General features: G+C 38.2%; 1 protein-coding gene across 1 annotated transcript; it reads right to left on the bottom strand.

Annotated features, from left to right (window-relative positions):
• Positions 1 to 2,141: 2,141 nt before the first annotated feature.
• AGA (aspartylglucosaminidase) lies at positions 2,142 to 15,092 on the bottom strand. The gene is made up of 9 exons (XM_059470994.1): positions 14,900 to 15,092; positions 12,861 to 13,014; positions 11,647 to 11,759; positions 8,923 to 9,035; positions 8,034 to 8,148; positions 7,124 to 7,199; positions 6,298 to 6,405; positions 4,128 to 4,261; positions 2,142 to 3,302 (listed from the first exon to the last, which is right to left on the bottom strand). Exons 1-9 carry the CDS (start codon positions 15,042 to 15,044, stop codon positions 3,202 to 3,204), a joined length of 1,059 nt encoding a protein of 352 aa, XP_059326977.1. The 5' UTR covers positions 15,045 to 15,092; the 3' UTR covers positions 2,142 to 3,201.
• Between the last annotated feature and the right edge of the window lie 8,183 nt (positions 15,093 to 23,275).

The following is a 23,275-nucleotide window of genomic DNA, read 5'->3' as shown; positions in this document are numbered from 1 at the left end:
ACATTTGTACTTCAGTACTTAATATATAACATACCTGCTGTATATTAGAGCTGGAGTAAATTTAACAGTATAACTGATGTTTCTTTATGCACAGATAATAGAGCAAAAATCCTGCACACAGTCTGTGTTTCAAAACAAGAATGAACAGCACTGTTAAGTAGTTAAAACAGTCACATGATAAACTAAACTCAACAAATGCTCATTGATTCACTTCAGTTTATATAGCATTGTAGATTCCATCTAAAAATCAATCTTGAAATCTCTAAAACTCTGAATTATTCCTGACTGAGGCTGCTACAAATGAAAGAATGTGTTTCAGTGGTAACCTGCAAGTGGTGAAATCACAGGGAAGCTTTCTTCAGTAAGTGCATGCAAAACATTGCCAGGGTACACACAGATTGCTTTATTAAGGAACAATTTGATGCCACGCAAAAACAGAGCATAGTTCACTTTTAGTCAGACTGTTGAGCAAAGATTCTTTTTATGTCTGTAGAAACAGATAAAAAATGGCTAAAAAGAAGCTAATGAACTTTAAAAAGCCCCTCAGCTTTACAGACAGATGCACTCAATTGAACCACTAAATCACAAATCCTCATATTCTGTATTGTAAGAGTTGGATAGTAAAAACTGAAATTGAAACAGTAAAATACTTTTTTTGCAACTCCAACAGATTGTAATAGTTTTTGCTTACTTTTGAGAGGAGTCTGTACTTGATATCTTTTCTAAAGAAATTTGTGTCTGCTAAGCATAACAGAACATCATCAGCAACCTTTAAAAATATTCTAAGACAAAATATCAAGGCCATTATTTTTCTAATTCTGAATTCTGTCCATAACATCAGAATGGTACATTCTTAATATTATGATTTAATATATTGTCAAATTAATGCTATATCAAAATAATTTACACAAACTAACCCTTTCATTTATAACTAATGCATCATCACAAAGAAACCCATATTATCTAACCATATGTATTAATGCCTATGTCATGGAGACAAGTAATTTTCATAGAATAATAGAATTATTCTGTGAAAAAAACATGTTACAACAAAAACATATTACAAAGTGCCATGTGGTCTTTTATGGAACACTTCCAGAGACAGTGACTCCACCATCTCCCTGGGCAGCCCATTCCTATGCTTGACTACCCTTCCAGTGAAGAAACTCCTCCTGATATCCAACCTGAACTTCCCTTGGCACAGCTCGAGGCCATTTCCCCTTGTCCTGTCACTGGCAGTCTGGATAAAAAGGCTGCCTCCCACCTGGCTACACCCTCCTTTCAGGCAGTTGTAAAGAGCAATAAGGCTCCCCCCTAAGCCTCCTTTACTCCAGGCTAAACAATCACTGTACCCCAGCCACTCCTAGGATTTACCCTCTAGACCCTTCAACAGCTCCACTGCCCTTCTCTGGACTCACTCCAGCCCCTCAACGTCCCTTGTGTTATCAGGGGCCCAAAACTGGACACAGGACTCAAAGTCTGGTTTCACCAGTTCTAAACACAGAGGGACAATCCCTGTCCTGGCCCCACTGGCCACACTATTGCTGATCCAGGCCAGGATGCCATTGCCTTCTTGGCCACCTGGACACAGCTGGCTCACATTCAGCTGCTGTCAGCCAGCACAGATAAGGTATGCAGGAAGTCTGCACTGTAACAGTGACTTCAAGATACACTGTTACAGGGCACTATAACCTTTACTGGCACAGACTAGCTAGTACAGAGTGACATAAGCACTCTAGAAAGCAAGCCATGGATGTTCCCTAACCTTTTTGAGAAATGAATCCTGGAGGATTCAGCTGCAGAAATTTGAGACATTACTGCTCTGTTCACAGTACTGAACCTTCTATGTTCATAATCCATGCTGCAATCTTCAAAGTAGCAATCACTAGGATTTTATTAATCTATTTGCACTTGACTGCCTGAGTTATCTGAAGATCAAGCAGCCATGGAAGAAGGATTGTAGGTAGCACAGGTAGAAATTTTCTTAATCCATTACAGATGTATTCAGTAGGAGCTTCTCTGAAAAACGCTTTGTGTGGCCTGCAGTGAATACTGCTACAACATGCTCTGAGGATCCAGTGACAGAAGTGAATAAATCACTTTGTTGATGAAGTTCAATAGCAAGCCATTAAACATAGCCATTCTAGCTTGAATGGTTTATTTCCAGCTTTTAAAGATACCACCTTGAAACATACATAAAGCAACAATTAATCTAAGACACAGTACACCAGCATCTAAATTACTTTATTAATACATTAATGTGTGCTTTTATTACCCAATGATTTTATTTAAGTAGACAGAGAATAATTAAAGTGACAAGACACATTCTTTTTACTCACTCTCCTCTTTTTCCATTTCTTAGCTCAAGTTTAGCAATGATTCCTTGAAATCAGCAAGCCACCAATTTAAGAGAATGATCAAACAGATCTTCAAATACCTGTGAATGCTAAAGTTCTATTCCAAATGAATCCTGGTGTCTCTAGACACAGAAAATGACAAAACCCAAAGCTATAGGTAACTGTCACACTCTAGGCATTCAACTGCTCCTTTGCAGAGGTTAATGTGCTGTAGGACAGGGTGAGTGCACAGCATATTACTGACAAGGAAATCACTGTGATTATGGTTCATAACTTCCACTACAAAAAACAGGTGACAGGATGATTTCTAATCATTTGTCTTCACATCCAGTCAGTCAACCAAAATTCCTTGAAGGTTTGTACTACTAGGGATGCTTGCATGTACTGTCTATTCAAATGTATCCTCAGCTGTTGTGGAACAAGTTAGAATGGTCCATAAGGACTTCTTATCTCTTAATTAAAGCTTTGAAATAGTCTCCACTACTCCTCAACCCCCTTTTCTTCCATGTCAGCATTTTCATTTCAGCAATTTTCTTTTCAAGAGAAAACCTTGACTAAACCTTAAGAAAGACAATTAAATATTCTCAACATAAATTTTATGTGTAGAGTCATAGTTCCACTTCCAGCCCGTTATTCCAAATGTCTGACAAATATATTGTTAAATGGCAAGGCAAAGGGCCTGTTCAATGATTACTATTCATCACTTCTGGCTACTCAGTTCTTAGGAAAACAAGCAGACCATAATAGCCATTAAATGCTAGAAACAACCATTTTTAAGAAGTAATAACTGGTGGTACTTAGCACTGTCCTCTTCTAAGTTGAGTTGCTAACAGGACAAAAGGAATTAAATGCAGTCTACTACTTGCTCAGTTGGTCGACTTAGCAAAGGGTTTGAAACCATGAAGTGAAACTGTGTGAATCCTGGAATTTTATTACATGCAGCACCTAGGAAAAAAAGAAAATATTCTAATTTACTACATTTGACATTAGTCTCTCTGTCACTGTATTTTATCATCTAAAGATCCAGTTACTAATTCTACAATAGTGGAATAATTATTCTTTTACAATCTGTTTAACCCAAGGTATCTTGAAAGCATTTAATTTTGAAGTTAAAATACAGTACTGCTGGTTGTTGTAGGGCAATTAATGCCCTTATAGTACAATTCAAAACAGTAACACATAACAGGAAAATCTCTCTCTCTTTCAATCCTGATTAATTTAATGAGTCCCTTCAACACTAATCTCTTAAACACAGAACTATAGGAAGTAGCAGATCAAAGAATAAGCAAAGCAGTCTAACTAAATAATCCACATTGATTAGCAAATTGTACTTCCTACTGATCTAAGAGTTCCCTAATGAGATGCCTGGCACAATGACTACTCTTAGATCACTTTGAAGCTATGCTTAACATTCATATTCTCTCCCTCCCTTACGCCATATCTAGGGAAGGCATAGCAGTCGTTTTTAAAACCTTCAAATTAATCATATACAGTCCAGGAAAACAAATGAAGGTTGTAAGTATTTTTGGGTTTTGCTAAGACTTCCATAAATTTTGTGAAAGTCTAAGACATCAAAATGCAAAATTAAATTATCTCCAGTCTGCACTAGGACACAGCTGCCCTGCTAACGAGTATTCCATACTGTGAATGGCCAGTGCTGCTGCAGTCTTCAAAGAATAATTAAAGACTTTTTCAAAATCTCTGTCCAGTTTTGTACATCAGTGACCTAGTCAGGGTCAAGCACCTTTGTCTGCAAAACAAAATACATACCATAACTTCCAGTTGTATTGGCGCAAATGATAGCACCAAAGAACTTTGGAGCGTACTTCTGGATTCTGGAAATAACTTTCTGACAGGCTACTGTTGGGTCTGTTCCCATCCTCATATATTCCACAGCTTGGTAACTAAAAAAAAAAAACAATCCCATATGCAGAAAATTAGCCAAATTTAGGTTACATAATTTAGAATACCACAGAAGAGACCCTGGTTTCTTTGAATAATGGAAACACATGATAATTTTTTAGGCCAACTTCTTGTTGACAATTATTACTTAAATTGTACACAAAAAACAATTAAAAACAAGACTAAAAGGGACTACAAGATGATATCTATACCATGTATCAGACAGAACTCTGATCATTGGCAGTAGAAGAGGCTAAGCAAAAGATCAGTTAAAGAACTGCAAGAAGCAGTGGCTTAGAAGACTTCTACTTTTCATCATATGATTTGGTTTAACATTAGAAGTAAATTGCTAATTTTCAGAAAGGCTAATGTCAAGATAATTTTTTGAGGAAAACTCTATATTACATTACTGAAAAATTATTGAGTTCAGTAGGCATTAAGAAAATCTTTCAGAAAAAAATAAGTTTCTGAAAACATCAAAATTGACAGATTTTCTTTATTTTATGAATATGAAGGTACATGTTTTGACCAGGACTTTGAGCCACTTTCAAACTTTTTGCAAAGTGACTAAAAAAACCCCCCTTATTCTAAGAGTAATCAAAATGAATTTCTTTTATATTGAAAGAAATTGCTTGAGATGAACCAGTTGCATTTCCAAAATGTCCTGAAGTAAAAAATTACTTATGTTGCCATTTTCTTTCAGAACCTGAAGATTAAATGGCAACTCATGACATAACTTACAAGCAAACATTTTATCCCTTTGATGAAAGATGCATATACCAAGACAAACTTGTTACACTAAGACATCTACAGATTGCATTAATTACAGATGTTATTGAAGTTTCACAGAAAAGCAAAACTCTTGCATTTCGAGACTCCCAATAATCTTTGATTTATTCTAACAATCAAATAGGTTTAAGTTATCTAAAGATAAGCATCTGAATATAAAGCTGTATTTCACTCTTGACTAATCAAAAACTCAACAAGAAGTTGCCACCTCAATGAAGACATATGGAAAATGTTAACAATTTTGCCCTTTATTTGACAGTTCCTTCACTTCTGTGAGGTTAATTCTTGTCTTTGTTTTCATGTGGGAGTATCTAAATATCATGCAATTAGTAAAAATCTCTATCTATAAGGAACCAGTAATTAACCACCTAGTCTGGTGATTAACCCACTGGTGCCAACATTAAATGTTTTAAGCATTACAGACAAATATTTCAGGCTGCTTAAATGCAATCTAAGCTTTTACTGACTAACCTTATAGTGGAGATCAACTCACTACTCACCTTGGTATCTTGTATGACAAGATAGATAATTCATGAAGTTGTCAACTGCCTTGTATTTGAAAGACCAACTCAGAACAGCTTGAAATTCACTGACAACATCTGTAAATATGCAACAGCTAGCAGGCTTTCTTGGCTGCCAGAGTTTCAGAGAAGTTGCCTGAGTGATATGAAGGCCATTTCTATATTATCCTTCAAGCATCAGTGCCCATTATGTTCAGCATGGCCTTCCATAATTGATTCCTACTGAGACTAACCCACGAGGACCCTCATGAAGAGAGCTATTTCTTACACAGTTTATGCAAGCACTGTGACAACACTAAACACCTCTTTTAGTTCCAAGTTAGATGCAATTACAAAGGATTGCTGCAGTGACAGCTCCTGAGTGAGTTGAGACCCACAGCTCATCCTTTCTACAATTTATGATACTTTCCCACACACAAAATGCTTTGGAGAGAAAGCTAATCGGTTCTGCTAAAAAGCTTACAGGTTGGAAATATACTCATTACCCACTGCCTGGTTGCTCACAGCTTGGCAGTATTAAGGGATCTGTCACCAAGATATTAAGTATCTTATTTTAAAACAGATCAAAAGGGTAACTTGGTTCTGCTACTATCCTTTCCCCTTCCAGTCCTTCCTTTACTCCCAACTTCAGCAGCCACTAAGTCAGACCATATTTTTAATCAATTTCTTCATTTGCTGAGTCCACATTTTGCTGCAGAAATCTAGCAAAGTCTGCCCTAAGGACAAACCTGGGTAAGAAGCGCATCATGATGTCACCATCCCCAGTGGCTGCAGCTCCTCCAGCTGTACTGTCCGCGTAGGATCCCGCTCCAGCTATTGGAGAATCTCCCACACGCCTGTAGTGAACAGTGGAAAGTAAAAACCAAACTTTGTCAGCCTTACTGCCTCCAGCTGACTTAGAATTAAACCCACAGGAGAAAAGAACAGGTAAAGAGGTCAATTCATTGCAGTCAAAAGTCTTGTCTTAAAAGTACCTGTAAAAATGATCTGTGATAACCTGACTGACTTGAGGCTCAATCCACCGCCAATGCATAACTGTCTGTTATTATACTGACAATAGTCAAGCCAGTGAGCTTTAGTCTGTGGGCAACAGTAAGCAGCTGGGGACATTAATATGTTCAATAACTTGTTGCTAAATCCAGAAGTTGTCTGACTTGGTTGACAGACAATAATCCTAACTGTGTAGAAAAAGTGTCTCAAAGACATAACACAAGCCTGAGGCTCTGATTTTATGTACATTTCTTAGGAGACTGCACCTCTCCAAAATGCTTATTTGTCCCCGGTGCCTTGCCTTACAAGTTGTCTCACAACTGTGCCAGTTGTTTGTGCCTCTATATGGTGAATTAACCAAGCTGAAAAACAAGCATTCCCTCAAATGCAACATGTACTCTTGCAACTGAATCAGTTTCTCAATATTAGGATTTATGGCAAGCGCACAAAAAAAAGCAAAGCCATTTTGTGATCTACAGGTTAATGTTTTAAGTCCCAATGACAAGTTTAACATAGGAAACAAGGTGGGGAAAAAGGCTTTTTTGTAAAATCAGAGATACTAACCCTGGAATTTTGTGGATTGCACCATTAGTAGAGGTCCCAGAAGCAACAGTTCCACTCGCGCCAATTACAACCATACCTACAGGGACAAAACATATTCAGGGACACTACTAGCACATTTATTTAGTTGGCACTTACAACTTGTTCATTCTTGGTATTGTAAAGACCATCAGACAAAAAGTTACTGCTAAACTTAGAAAAATCCAAACTAAACCAAAAAGTGCAAGTTTCAAGACTACGAAGTATAAAGATACGAAGGACATGAACCTGTAACTGCTCTAGTCCTTTGTCTGATCCGCTCATTAATCAACTTACAGTCTTAGCAATTAACAATCCTCAATCAGTAAACTCTCAGAAGTTTTATGGACTACTACTGCTAACTTCTTTTAATGTTAATTTCTGTAGAAATTTACTGATTTAGAAGAAAGCCCGAATAGAAGAAAAATGAAAGCAAACTTTATAAGTTTAAGGAGAGTGAAAAACACTGCTTTTAGTTGGCAAGAGGACTAACGGTATACTCATTTCTTGTACCACTGCAAGGCCTTTTAAGTTGGTGGTGACAGCGCACCATAATCAAGGCAAACATAACTATTTTAAACTTAGTCAGTTTCCTAAGCATCCACAGCTGCCCAAGCAATTATGCCAAGCTATCTATGGGAAAAGCAGCAGGGCAATGAACAAGAGTAAATGGCAAAAAATGAAGCAAGCGTCTGTGCAGCCAGTGAACTTGAAAAAAACAAAAACAAATCCTACTTTTAGGCATTCCATCCTAACACATAAGTAACAGAATCTTGAAACCCCTATAAACAGAAAATAATTCCTATATTAAATACTCTTCTTTAAATAAGTATGATTTAATTGTTAGAGGAATGAGGAAAAAAAGATCAGCAACAGAGTTAGCAAAAGTTGTTACCAATAGTATCATGGTTATGAACATTTCTTTGTGAGCTGGTCTGTTCTTCTTTATAAGTTACTTCTTCACGCTGTTTATATGGTCCACAGGACTTTGAAGAGTCTGGCACCACATTCTGTAATTAGTTTGTGATTTGTATGAATAATTTAACACATTCAATACAGATAAATTAATAAATACTCCAGTCAATACCTATAATCTACCATAAAGGCATTAGATGCCCAGTACTTAAATGACAGAGATGTACTGAGAGATCCCAAAAATGGTTTTGCTTCATGAATAAAGACTGATTTCTGGCATTACACAGTAAAAAGATTTTCCTGGAAAAGTTACGTTGTTCAGATTAAGGACTTTCTTTTGCTCAACTGACTGGTCAAAAAAAACCCCAAACCAGTGTACGAACATGTAGAATTCTGTAACACCCAAAGCAAAAAAAAACCTCATACCAACAACAAGCCAAGCTCACCACAACAGGCAAGTTTAATGGACATCTGCATTAACCTGATGTATTCATAGGTCTGCATAATGCCTCTAAACTATTTAAACACCTTAATTATTACGGTAAGATTTTTTTTTCAGAAATTTATACATGCATCAAAAATACATGCACTGCTTTGTTTATTTTGTAAGTCCTGTCCCAATCAAGAACTAATTAACTCCCACACCAAAACACTGCTACAGCAAGGTCAAAAGCAGCAGGAGCTAAGAAATTATAACTAGACACACACACTGCCAAGTCTACCAAGTGCTTAGCAATACCAAGTTTTTTCTGTATAATAGACAAAAATTCTTTTTCTTCACATGTAAAGGGTAACTTCAATATAAGCTGAAAGGAAGAGGCACTAATGACTTTCTAAATCCCCCCTCTACTGCCATTATTGCACTGTACCTTCCAGTAGTTTGGCTGACAGCTTTGATTAAGCCACTCTGAATACAGTGAAAGCGATTTCTGGGTAGTTAAATCTTCATATGGAAATCCCATTTTTACAGCAAACAGGGAGGCTTGAAAAGTAAGAACAAAATAAAAAAGAAACACTGATTTATTCACAGTTTTATGGGTTTTATGATAATGTATTCATGTTTTGCTTTTTTAGAAATCAAGAAATTTGACATCCTTTTTGGAGATGAGAAATACATCTTCAGGGAGCAGTTTCAGCAATTAGAATGATCTAGAACTGCAGTAGCCAACTCTTGCTTCACAGGCAGTGACATAAAAGTTTTCCCATTGAAAGAGAAACAAATTCAACTCTGTTAATCAACTGGACACAAGGGTATGAAGCAAGAACAGCCTAGGCATCACAGAAATAAATAAGTCATAAAAACATAAGTGTATTTTCCCTAAAAAAGCAAGTTTTTATCAAATATAAATAACACTATGTTTGTCATTAAAACTGATACCTGAAGAAAGCAATCCACCAGCTTACATCACATTACACTTCGTCCTAGCAGCTTTAGAAGTGACTGCTTCCTTGTTTTGAAAATTAATATAGTATGTGACAAGAGAGCAAAAGAAATACCAACACAAGCAATGAAAGAATGCTACACTTCTAAGAATGACTTATCATTAGGAAAAAAGAAAAGAAAAAAGATCAACTCTTCTGTCATCTTTTAGCTGTAGATACCTTTGATATTACCCAGTAACAGATTCTGTTGCTAGGTGCAGCTGCTTGAATTTATATTATCTATCCTTGATCATAATGTCACTATAATACACAGGTGAACAAACTTATCCAGTCCAAGAATTAAGAAAAGTCTTCAATTATTTCTGGACTGCTTTTCTATGTTTTTCTTAAAAACTGACACAAGTATCAGCACTCAGAGGAAAAGAAAATTGACAGCTTCAATAAAATAAATACTTTCCCACTTATAGAACAAACAGGCAGAATTTGGGGTTTTTTGTTGTTGTTTTGTTTCGGGTTTTTTTGTTTTGTTTTGGTTTTTTTTCTAAGATAAAACTGTGCTTGTGCATGTTTATCAAGAATTATTTCATAGCTTTTGAAACATTGTTTCTATTCCAGAAAGCAGAGTTCCTGATTTTGCATCTTGAATAAAAAATGCCTACAGAGATTACACGCATTTATATGAAAAGATTTTACTGTTCTAGCTATCTTTTCTGTAATACAAGTATTTCTGTTTAGAAATACAAGTATTTCTATTTTGTTCTCTCACATGCCCATTTGAAGGTTCATATGGATTTTCTTTTTATTCATCTTCATCTGGTGAAGAGTTTCTCTTATCCAAGTTCCGATTTCCACAAAAAAACCATTTCTTCAAAAGAAATAGTCTTTCTTAATTTCTCCACTGTTTTCATTAATTCACTACAATTAAATACCATCTCCAATTTTGACTCAGATGAATCTTTAGCTTTCACATCTTTCTTTTGCCATTACTGCTAGGTGTTTTCTTCTGAGCAAGCTATCACTGACAGTAAGTATTCAGTATAATAAACTTGTCCACATCCCTCCATTAAGCACAGAGCTATCTTCTTAGCTTGGAAGATGTATCTAAAATCAGCACTTTAATCCTTCTGTTTCTTCATTTTCCTTATCTGTTCATTCTCCAGATTAAAATTAAAAATACTATGGTAACTAGCAATGAGGGGCAAACAAGTATTAGAAGTATTTCTCCCTCCACTATTTAACACCTGAACAATTTCTTTTTCTGCACTACATGAGAAATTTCTCTTAGAAAAGCCACTCATCATCATGGTCAATTGCCTTAAATTAAACAGAATCTGCATGTTTCTCTGTTCAGACCTTCAGTCAAATTGTATCCTCACCTCCTAAAATGTTTCATTTTACTCCATCAAAAAATTGCTCGTGCACTTACTTTTGCACATGCTAATTACTTCAAGAACATTTTATCTTTTCTTATCAATTTCAAAGCACTTGAATCACCATTAATGCTCAGATGCCATTTTCCACACTTATCTGCATATTTCTTTCTGAGCAGGTACAGGCTCAGAGCAGGCTTCTTAAAAGCCACGAAACCTGTTCACCACTAACACACCTCTTGAGGAATAAACAGCTCTTTTGGAAACTGGTACTACTCTACCAACAGCAGTCGGTATTGAAAAAGCTCAACTAATCCTCCAATTTGCTATTGCTGGTTTGTTGTATCTGGGAGTACAGCCTTTAATGAGTTTTTTTTTTTTCATTTAAATTCTCACTAATACTTTTAAACTATGAAATACACTAATCACACTCAACATATACCAAAATATTAGAAACTAACTCCAGTGTCTATTAATTCTGCCATTCCTTAGAAAAAGTTACTGGTTTTAAATGCAATATTTACATCTAATAGTTTCTATGGTGTCTTTTAATAAATCGTCTTTGGTAACTTGGTTATCAGTGATATTAGCCTTGGGATTACAAGTAAATATTTGCAGTTAAGCCAATGGAAAAAACATACAACTATTTTTTCTGTCTAAAAATAAAACTGTTTCATGGACACAGAATGAAAGAATAAACACTTTTGAACTATTTGAGTAGATTGATTTGATTGTCAAGAAATTCTTCTACCTGTATTACCAAGATGAAAATATGGCAATTTTACTATGAAGTGTTTTAAAATGAGGGTTTGACTTGGAAAGAGTATAAGGAATAATTACCTGACTCTCCCACTAGTAATGTATGCTTAGTGTATTCAATGACCTTTCGTGCTACACCAATCGCATTTTTCACACGCCTGAGATCTGCAACAGCCCCAACTTCCATAGTGTTGCTGGAAACAAGGAATATTTAAAACTTATTATAACTACAAGAATAATTGCATACTTTTTACTAGACAAAATCTATTCTCATCTAGATCAAAAAGCTTGCTCCTTTACCATAATGCTTTAATTGTTCTATGCCACAGACGTCACTATATTAGTAGGGAAAGACTTCCTACATATATTGCTTCCTTTCACAGCCATGGAGATGTTGCTCAAGAAACAGTACTTCCATTCACAGCAATATTTTCAGTAAAGTAACTATTTTGTTACATAAACTCAAAACACGAGCCACACATTTGCAATAAATTATTGAAGACAATTGCTCCAAAAGTGAAATATTTACAGACTGAATGTAAAGGAAAAGCTAACAATGCTACAAACCATCTGTTTCAGCTGCTATACCCTAGAACTGGATTAATGCACTACAAGTGAAGAGTCACTTCCTACTCTTCCACAATCAGGTATGTTATTTTGTCTTGTTCCACAAATTAGTGTGCCCCATAGTCAGCCCCAAAGCACCAAGATCCTGTAACAACCTTTAAGTGTGCTAAAAATGGCAGGTGTGAGAAACAAGTTAATGGAAGTTAGCTTTCACTGGGTGTTGCATGAATTGATATCACTAATTATACTGATAATTAATTATTATGATGTTGTCAATATTGACATAGTGACATGTACTGTGTGTGGAGTGGTTGATGTTGTTGCAATGACCTGGTTGTGAGGATGGTTCTGTGTGTTGTGGTGTGGGTTTGTGAGTTCACATTGGACAGACTGTTGCTGGCCTAACCTCTGAGACAAGACCTTAAAAGCAGCAGAACTCATCCAGTGATGGCCCTGAGGATCACACTGATGAAACTGTGTGGGCACCTAGGAGAGTGACATGGGGTGAGACTATGTAAAATCAAAATAAATATGCAGCAAGGAGATGGAACACCAGGGGTATAAAACGTGGAGCTGCCAGATGAGCCTCTGGTGTTCAGCCACGCTCCCAGCACTGCCCCTTTTGCCCTTCTATTCTTCTCAATAAAACCCTTACAATGCATTCCCACTCGGGGTCTGAGTCATTTACAACAGCAGGGATCATTCTCTTTTCTGTACAGTCTCCTTACCCATCCATAATCATTGCATCCAGAGTTGTTTCTCCACTCTCATCCGGGCTTCCTCCGTAGCCCACGCTGCCATCGCACTGATCGATCTCACACTGGCCACAGCCTCTCTCGACCGCATCCAGCTCTGAACCTCCCGACTCCAATACTCTCCAAGCTGTAATCAACACAAATAATTAAATGGCACTAGGGAAAAGAGTTTCCACTGCTGCTTGAAGATAAACACGATGCAGGTTTATCTGCATTAAGCAATGCTTATCTGCAATAAGCATTACATAAGTGGATAAAAACCAGTAAACTATAAATTACAGATTATGAAGTCAAAATATAAATATAAATACAATCAAAGAATTGGTTATATTTTCTAAATTCACTATTCACTTTTCTAAATATTCTTCTCCTTGCATATCTGATTAGTATTTCTGAGAAACCGAGCTTTTCTTTTGACTGAGGTGTTATTTATTAACCATTATCACAAGTTCACTATATCAAATGCCCTTCTTTGTCCAGAACCAATCATTGCTTTATCACCACTTGTTTAAAGCCTTCTGGGAGAAGAAAGAGGGAGGAAAAAAATCTTCCAACACAAAAAAAGAACAAAAAAAAGGCCAAAAAAACCCCTTGCTCTCAAAAGCTTCGTATGAGAGTATTATGTGTCCAACTGCAGAATAAAAAGGTATAAATCTACATCAGAACTATGTAAGCACAAAAGCAAAGTGAAAATTATATATAAGAAATTAAGTCTCCACATTGTCCTGTTCAACCCTTGGTGTTCCATTCTTCAGGATCTAGATCATGGTGCAGCTTTGTAAGACATTGCAGATGTGTCAAATGACATGACTTGGATACACTGAGCCTGAAGGCATTGCAGATAGATTTCACAAGGACGGACCTCAGGCAACATCTTCTAAGGTGCTTGAGCTTGCTGCCACTGACAATCACAGTCCTGCTTACTCCAATTTGTGCTGGCTCTGGCACTCCATCACCTGACAGACCCAGCACAGGGGAGGCAGCATATGCCAAGAAGCCTAATCATCACAGATGCTTCACTACTACATAAAGTTGCCTGCACCAGGGAAAAAATAAGACTTAATACTATGCATCCAACTCCACATATGCTTGCCTCTATTACAAACTTCAGTGTGATGAGTATTGTCTGATTTCTATTACCTTTATTGCTGTATTACCTATTATTACCTTTAAGCCTTAGCACAGGCTTTCAGAAGCTGCAAAGCCAAGGGCCTTGCAATTTTCACGACTGTGTTTCACTTCTGACCATTAAAAGGCTCTACTGGTAACTCGTTTCACAAGCAGGCATTCTGTAGTAAGGGGTTACTTACAACTCGTCTGTAATAAAATAATCTGCAAGTCTTTAAAAATTACTATTCACAGCTAATGTATGTTGCCATAGGAAAGCCTGCTTTGACTGTCAACAACACATCACAAAATAAGAGTTTCAAATAAATAATACAACTACCTAATTCCTTAGAGGAATCTCAAAAAAACAAAACCAAAACCAACAAAGCCTTAAATAACACTACACAAGAGTGCAAACCACATTATTAACAAAAGCATGTCTTTGATCTAGCTTTTCCGCAGTTCGTAACTCCCTCTTTAGTTTGTGGGGTTTTGATGGGGATTTTTAGCGTTACTTCCCATCGTGGAAAGCGAAACCATTTGCTCGCAGGTTCCTAGTGGCAGAGAGACGGAGGGGCAAGCTCCGGCGCTAGGCCCTTCCATAGGAAGGATAACCCTTTCCGAGCCGGCCGAGGCGCCTCCCGCCGGCAGCGGGGCTGCCCCTGAGCCGTGACGGGGCAGCGCGGCGGGCACAGCCGGGGCTCCGCAGCCAGCGCCGCTTGGCAGCCGGGGCACAGCCCGCTCCTTCTGGCCACGCTTCAGCCCAGTCACGCCTCAGAGACTCGTTCTTCCTTAACCAGCCCCAACCCCAGGTACGACCGGCAGCCCCTAAGCAGGAGGGCGCTCCCGAAAGACACAGCATCGCCCCACCCGCCCCGCTGCAGCCCGGGGCCCCGCCGGGACACCTGTGTCTGCGGCCGTCCTAAACGCCCAGGTGTTGATGACTACAGGCAGAGCGGCAGCTGAGGCGGCGCCCGCCGGCGTCAGCACACCGAGGAAGAGGAGCGCGACCGTCACTCCCTGCCAGTCCCCGCCGCGTCCCGCCGCCATCGCCGCCCGGCCCGGCCCGCTCGGCTCCGCCGCCTCCAAGCCGGCGGCGCAGGCGCGCACGGCCCCGCCCGGCCGTGCTGCCCGCGGGCCCTGCGAAGCGGGCCGGGCCCTGCGCTGACCACAGCACGGAAACGGTGTCGTGTCCTGGCTAGGAAGAGTTACTCTCGGCAAAGGCCGAGGCCCGCGCCCACAAATACAGTTTGTATTTCACAGAATCATAGAATGGTTTGGGTGGGAAGGGACCTTAAAGGTCACACAGTTCCAACCCCCCTTCCGTAGGCAGGGACGCCATCCAGTTGACCAAACTGTTCAGAGACCCGTCCAACATGGTCTTGAACTTCCAGGAATGTGGCATGCGCAGCTTCCTTGAGTAGCCTGTTTCAGTCCCTCACCACCCTCACAGTAATGAATTCTTTTCTAATATGCAATCTAAGACTGGTCTGTTTCAATTTGAACCCATCCCCCTTGTCTTGTCACTACCTGCACTTATAAATAGTCTTCATCTTTCCAGTAAGCTCCCTTCAGGTATTGGAAAGCTGCAATGAGGTCACCCTGAAGCCTTTCCAGGCAGACTAACTCCAGTTATTCTGCTATCTCGACTTTTCCTCTTAGGAGAGGTGCTCCATCCTTCTGATCAACCTGGTGTGGACTTGCTCCAGCAGGTCAACCTCTTTCCTGTGTTGGGGTCTGTCAGGATCTGTCCTAGTGAACAGATGACCTGATGGTTCGTAGGAATGATCTCAGAGTGCAAAACCAACACGGTACAAGGGGGGTTGCAGTGATAATCAAAACAAATGCAGTTTTATTGAAATAACCACAGCAAAAATGCAATAGAGGGATTAAGGGAGAGAAAAAGATAGAGATAGAGAAAGAGAGAGGAGAGAGAGAGGGAGGGAATATAGCTACCAACGCAGAGACGAAGTCCTTTGGTCCAGTCCAGTCGAGGGTCCGCCTGCTACACTGGGGTGATCTCAAAGGCTCTAGCTAACTCAGAGGTTTTTATTATTGAAAATTGTGAGGGGGGGGAAACAGATACAATAGGGAACAGATGTAACAGGTAGTCCATGTTCTCAGCAGTAAGCGAGAGCCATTGTTTTCTTGGTTCAGTGGTCACAATCTGCAGGCAAATGTCTCGCTTTGGCCAGCTTGCCTCCTCCACACACTTCCCCCGGGCTCTGTCACAGTGGTTGTAAAACAGGTGAGGGTCTTCTGTGGGAGACCACCTGAAACTCAGGAGAAGTCCAGCCAGGCCGAAAGATGGGACAGCTTCCAAAGCTGCTATTGTTGCAGATGCAGCACGGTGCCCCCTTCTTAGCATATAGCAAACAAACCTGTGAAAACAATAGCTTAACACTGAGCTTTCAGGTCTCAGGGCCTTTGGCGTGTGACTTTTCTCCTTCAGAGTCAGATATTCTAGACAGGGAGGGTCTTCTCTTCAATGATCTCCCAAAGACGATTGTGAGGCAGATGAGGGAAAATTCGGACAGACTCTCACCCAGTCCCAGAGAGCTGGATGCAGTACTTGAGGTGGGGTCTCACCAGAGCAGCCTAGAGGAGCAGAATCACCTCCCTCAACCTGCTGGCTGTGCTGCCTTCGATGCAGCTTTTTTATTGAGTCTGGATATGTGTTACAGCCAGCCTGTTTGTGCAGGGCCCACACCTGCCAATGAGATTGCCAGTGGCGCTGGAGTGCGGGAGCTGAGCTGTAGTGGTGTGGGAAGGCTGTGCAACAGCAGGGATGCAGGGTGGCAGCAATCTCCCCCCAAGCTCATGAGATCCATTTGCAGCATCTTCATGTGCCACCTTGCTAACGTGGATGTCTTTGTCAAAAGCGCCTTATGCCACAGAGACATTTCTGTGAAGGGTGTGTTTTGGGACCTACTACAACCAAATAGTTCATTTAAAAAATTGTGAAAAGCCTTGCTTTACAGAAATCATAAAACTTATGACATGTAATTTCTTAATTCTGCCCCTGCCATTCAAGCTTTTCCTGATAAACAGTTAGCAGTAGTTCAAAGCCTTTAACCCATTGCTGTAGCACTCTGACAGTGTCCAGGTCCAAAGGCTTACCTGCTGTAAGCAGAATTCACTGCTTGTGTTCAGGGCTGATTAGGTTCAAGGAGCCGCTGATCATCAACCACCTATTATATCTGAACAAAAGGAAAAGGTGACTTTTGCTTCTATGTGGATAAAATCTCAACTATTTTTATTCTTAAATACTCTTTTGGCTTGTCCTCATTACTCCTTTTCAATATGTAATGTGCCAAACTCAATTACACTTTAGCACCAATATTGTTGGTCTTGTGTTTGTGCTAAGAGGGGATTCTTGGACCTCATGTGTGGCAACCTGAGTTTTGTAGGCATATATAAATTGTGAGTGCACCCAAGCTGGTTTAAGAAGCCCGAAGCAATGTTATTTTTATTGTAACAAAACGTTCCACAGCCTTTGGAATTAAATGATTGCCGCAAAGGAATGTATTCGCCTTTAAAACAGAAGTCGCAAAATAATGAAATACAGTATTGAGTTTGACTTCAGTGATAGTATGGCCTTGGTTTCAGCCATTTCCCAAAAGCTAAACTACAAGTAATCTAGAGAAACCTTTACTTGGGTAAGTACTGTTAGCTGATTTATTTCTGCTATTACTGTTCTTATTTAATACTGTATGTATTTCTCTGTACGCCAGTTAGGTGAGGGAGATGGACTGAAACACAGATCCAAATTAATATTAGCTGAAGAGAAATAGAACAAAATATTTTCAGGAAATAAATTTAGCAATAAGTAAAAAAAATTTTATATATATATATATGTGTGTGTGTGTGTGTGTGTGTGTGTGTGTGTGTGTGTGTAAAATCCAACACATTCATAAAGTGGATACATTAATGATGTTTTTCAAATACAGTTTTCTTTTCATGAGATAAAATGGACTGTTATGAGAGAAAACCACTTTAATATGGGTGTCATTCAAGTAAGTATTGACTGTGATGGTTTCATCTGCAGGCTGAGCCTGCACAGCTGTGAAGAGAATGTTTTGTGTGACATGAAACAGCAGAACATTATGCTTTGAGGCTCATGCAGAAATTCAGTTGGTTTGATTTCTGTAGCATGCTTTCTAACTGGCACTCAAACGTGAATGACTTCCTGCTAGAAATAAATGCAATCTTGAATCCTTGCTTTACTGTATACAATGCTATTTAATATATTTTTATGCTGTATGTGAACAAACAAAGCAAACACTGCTTTCAGATATACTGTGTAAAACCAACAGCAAGGTCAATAAAACTCTCTACATGCTGAAAGCTAGGGAGAATTTGAGCAGTGTCCAAAACAACTCTGCAAGTCTGTTCTGCTGCATCCACAGGCTCTTGATTTATGTTCACTCTCTCACATAAAGTATTTTAAAATTGGTCTTGGGATTTAAAAATTCTTTGTATTTTCTTAAAAATTACCTGTTGCCTTATATCAGTCCTTGCTACATCAGCAATGGAAATGCCCCTTCATCTCTTTGTCCCCAATACTTACTGTTATCTTAGAGAACATAGCTGAGCTAAATGATGATGCTAACAAGCTTTTGTCCCTGCTGCTAAAAAGCAAATCAGTGTTTATACAAGGAGAATTTTTGTTCATATGTATAATATTGAAAGAGAATGGCTTGCATGGACAAGGAATTAGTGAGAGGATCTACAGCAGACAACACTGTGACTGGATGGCACTGAGTAATTAATGAAAAACACAGGAAGAAATTCACCTCTTTCACTGAGAAGGTCTGTTCCTACAGTGGCCAAATTCTGACCTCAATTATATCTGTGTGACCTAATCTGGCACCATCTTTTAAAAATGCATGCCTGGCTCCTTTTTGCTGTCTCAAATTTGCTGTAAATGTGCTTTGAAATCTAATTAAATTTTGTAGTTATATAGTTATATAATTTGTTTGCACTTTTATCATCATTTTAGTTACAATTTCTAACACTAACATAAACACATGAACAGCAAATATGAGAATAATTTCCTTAATAAAAGTAATCACGTTTGATTAACAGTTGCTAATTAAAATATATTTTTAAATTAACTGTGTGTTGTGGTTTTCTCATTCAAGTAGATTTGTAGAAGCACTGGATTGGATTTTAAAATTCTTTTTTTTTTCTCTTTTAATCCTTTTTTGGCTTCTTATAATACACATGTTCACTCATTCGCTGAACAACACTGTAAAGAACGAACAGATTTATTCATAGTCTATGTCTCCATCAACTGCCTCTCAAATCTTCTTGGAAAAAGCCTTATGCCTCTTCTCAAACTTGAGAAGAGCTATGTGTAAACATTTTCAAAGCTACTTAGTTATCTTCACCTGAATCCCCTGTAAAACTTTCAGTGTGTGATCTGTCAAAGTGTATAAAATTTGAATCACACAATTATCCAGACCTCTGCTTTCCCTGCTGCTTTCATCTCTTTCCCAGCCATCTTTTTCCATGTGTTACATGTTCTCTTTCACTTCTGCTGTCAGGTCTTTTGGGTATGAATTGTCATTCCATTGAAGGTTTGTACATTGTGTAGCACCAGTGCCTGCGACCTTATCACTCTCTGGTCCTTGGCAATATGTTAATGAGCATTAATATTGATAATGAGAAAAAATACAGCTGCTAATTATAAAAACCAAACAGCCATCAATAACAACTAAAAAAATAATAGCAATAATAGCTTGCATTGCTAAATTTCCTTTTGGTACCACTTCTTTTTTCTTACATCAAATTCTAAGTTATATATATATAAAAGAATATATATATTCTAAAGTAGTTTCTTTTCTTCCTTTGTAACTTCAAAATAATTATTGTCACATCATGTCACAGAATAATATGTTCCTGTACTATCATTTTGTTGTATTGTTGTATTCTGTCTCTAAACAAGCTATAGGTAATATATTTCCTTTTTATAATTGCTATTCTGGTCCACTTCTGTAATAAAGTTGTCATATGGAACATGTAATAGACCTCGGCACATTTTTGGAACTTTTTTTTTTTAATTACAATTCTTTGTAACTTTCTGATATCTTTATAAATGTAATCCATGGCAATAATAAACATATTGGACAAATACAACCACTTACTGTTTACTTCATCCAAGTCTGAAGGTTGTCTTGACATTGTTAAATGAGCATATTTAAAGTTTTCAGTGTTGGGAGGAATCTAACATCAAACCTGTATTATACAAATATTAATATAGAAATATGGCAACTTATGATGTCTATATCTGTTTCAAATGGTTTGAATATGCCTAAGATTTTGACCAGGATTCTCACCAGGTTAGGGTTATCTAATGCCAGAGTGTATATCAACACATGCAACACTGTGATATTTTCATGGTTAGACCGTGGAAAAGCAATAAGTATTTGCTTTAGGAGGTAATTTAAAATGTGTGAGCCCCATCTTTGAAAAGAAAACCGTGTTGCCTCGCATAGTGCTTTCTCCAAAGTGTTTCTTTGTAGTCTTTGTTAGTACTAGTATCACTAATAGTGTCATTCTGTTTTTTCCAAGTATACCATTGTATTTACCACCCCCCTTGTTTTATACTGGCTTCCATGTCTCCTACTTAAGTTCAGCCAGTAGAGCTTGCTAAGGTATCACAACCCCATAATGTTCAGTGTAAACTCATACTTCAGTTCAGCTATTGTAAAACTTTGAAGACAGCTTTTAAGAATGCATCTGAGAAGTAGTAAAGAGCAAGTTCCTACTCCATGATGTCTAAACTGGATGTATCCACAGCACTGCAGTGTTTCCTAACTACTGAAGATATGTACAGATCAGGTCAAGGTTGTTTTGAGAAGCTGTTTCAGCAATCTACCAGCCATTCAATTACTGTCCTTCAGAAGTTCCACTGAAGTCTGATTCCAGTCACAGGGGTTATTAAGTAGGAAATGAGTCTTTTTTGACTTCAGACTAACAAACTAGAATCTTAAACAAAAATCTTCTTGGTAACATTTTCCTAGCTATATTTTAAGATAAGATGGCTGAGATATTAGAAGCACAGAAACAGAACGTTATGACCTACCACTACATTTTTAAGTTAATTTTTGTGCCAGAAATTGATCTTCTCTAATGATTAAATTGTAAGATATAATGTCTGGAGACAAGAGGGCAAGTCAGTGGTTAGCAGCAGGTATGAATATGAATTTACTTACTTTGTGAGACTTCGGTCTGGTTATGTGAGCATAATCATCTCAACCTTTTCTGGTCACACAAATGTATCACCACAGAATGTAAAGGAGACTATGTAGGTTGGAATAAGAGCAGAATTTTGCTTCAGATTTTGTGTTTTCATTCTATATAAATGTTTCTCAAATTCTAGAAGCTTTTACTTGAGAGAAAGGAGATGTTTCATGTATATGCTGTCATCTTTGATTTTCACTTTTAGAATAATGTTATGACTTAGACTCATTACATATCCAACATAAATATAAATAAAATATATCTCTTCCTAGTTTTCTTCTCTGCAGGGTTCTGATTTTACCATTAATTTTTTAGACTTGAAACAAGAGGCTACATTGTTTTTGTAGTATAAATATGAATTCAGATTTGAATAAGTAGCAGTTAAATTGACCTTTCAGACCCCTACTGCTGTTGGTGGCCCCATCGGCTTCATTGGAAAAGTATCTGGTAAATGACTACTCCCTCATCAGAGCAGCACTTGTTAAGCTACGAGGCACGTAGGGCACTTGCCTAGAGCTCTGTGCTGTGCAGGGACAAGGCCATATGAGAAAAAAGGGATGCATATCTAACCTACTGACCTGCAACTCCCTTGGTCTCTAATAACATGTGTAACGGTGTGTGAGACACCATTTCTGAATTCATGAATTACAATAGGCTGTGGTCATCATTACATTGCCTTGACTTTCATGAAAACATTAACGTACACCTTTACAGAAATAAAAATCTTAAAATATTAAACCAAAATATCACTAAATTAAAATTGCTAAGATTAGTCAAGATCATCATCTTTATTGTCTGTTAATTTTCCCATTTTCTGTACTCTTTATTTGAAGGAAATCTAGATTTGGGCCAAAATTTAACAACCTTGTCAATCAGTCTGGCAATAACGTCACTTAGGCTTTACTTAGAGGGGCTGTAAGACTTGATTGAGAGATGGGTATACCATACTGAAATTATGGGGTTACCACAGACTTCCATTTAAACAGGACTTAATTTTGAGCTGCTCTGGTACCAGACACTTCTTTTGTGACTTGATAAAAATGATTAAACTTTTAAATAGAATCAATGCTGTTTGGACTTGGGGTGTAAAGAGAATTTGCCAGAATTTTCACTTAAATATTTATGCACATAAACACTACACATTTCTTATTAAGGTGAATTATGTTACCAGCTACCATGTGCTCTTTTGTTCCTGTGTGTGAGGGACAGCTCTGTAGCTTGAGGGAATATCTCTTGAGCTGGCTCTAGCTGGCTATATTTCACCTGGAGATTCAAATTCAAAATCACAAGCAATACATATATAGGGATGTCTAATATTCTGCTGGAATTACTGTATGAGCTTGTTTACATGAAAGCTATGTTAAGACTTAATAGATGTATTTTTGCTTGGATTAACCTTTGTATTAACAATTAAATCACCCAGGATTTTCATGTTTATGGCTCTTAATGTAATAGCACTAATTTATCATATCTGATTCTCCTGTAAGCAGAATTACCCCCGAGATGTAGTATGAAAAGACATTGTTTAAATTTGACTCAAATCAGAGATCTGTCTTTGAAATATTATCCACTGAGTAGACAGCAGCGAACTAATTGTCATGGTTCTTAAGGATGTGGTGAACTTGGCAGTGCTGGGTTAATGGCTGGACTTGGTGATCTTAAGGGTCTTTTCCATCATGAATATTTCTGTGTTTCTGTTAGTCTAAACAGAATGCCCTGAACTTAAACAGAGGACAGGCTGACACACTGTCTCTAGTTCTGCATCTTCTATATTTGAGAGATATGCAGAACAATCGGAGCCCATTGTGTCTTTCAGGTCAGTAATATCCATGGATAAGTACAGAGGAACTCTATCTCCTGGCATGCATCAGTGCCTGCACAGCTACAGAGCATCTCTAGAGAAGACAAATGAAAACTTGAGATTTAGTGTGGCTGTGAGATTCACTAAGGAATAGCAGCACTCAGAGAAGTGAGAGGATGAAAAGGGTATCTAGAATGAGATGTGGAAGACTCAAGTACCTCCATCCTGTTTC

The sequence above is a fragment of the Ammospiza nelsoni genome, chromosome 4, assembly GCF_027579445.1.
Source record: "Ammospiza nelsoni isolate bAmmNel1 chromosome 4, bAmmNel1.pri, whole genome shotgun sequence".
NCBI lineage: Eukaryota > Metazoa > Chordata > Aves > Passeriformes > Passerellidae > Ammospiza > Ammospiza nelsoni.
This window is presented reverse-complemented; position numbering and strand designations above follow the sequence as displayed.

Excerpts from the sequence above, each read along its gene's own strand:
- AGA (XM_059470994.1), bottom strand. The coding sequence starts at position 15,044 with ATGGCGGCGGGACGCGGCGGGGACTGGCAGGGAGTGACGGTCGCGCTC. Across the intron at positions 13,015-14,899 it reads TAGGACGGCCGCAGACACAG|CTTGGAGAGTATTGGAGTCG; the intron begins GTGTCCCGGCGG and ends TGTTGATTACAG. Across the intron at positions 8,149-8,922 it reads GTCAGCCAAACTACTGGAAG|AATGTGGTGCCAGACTCTTC; the intron begins GTACAGTGCAAT and ends AACTAATTACAG.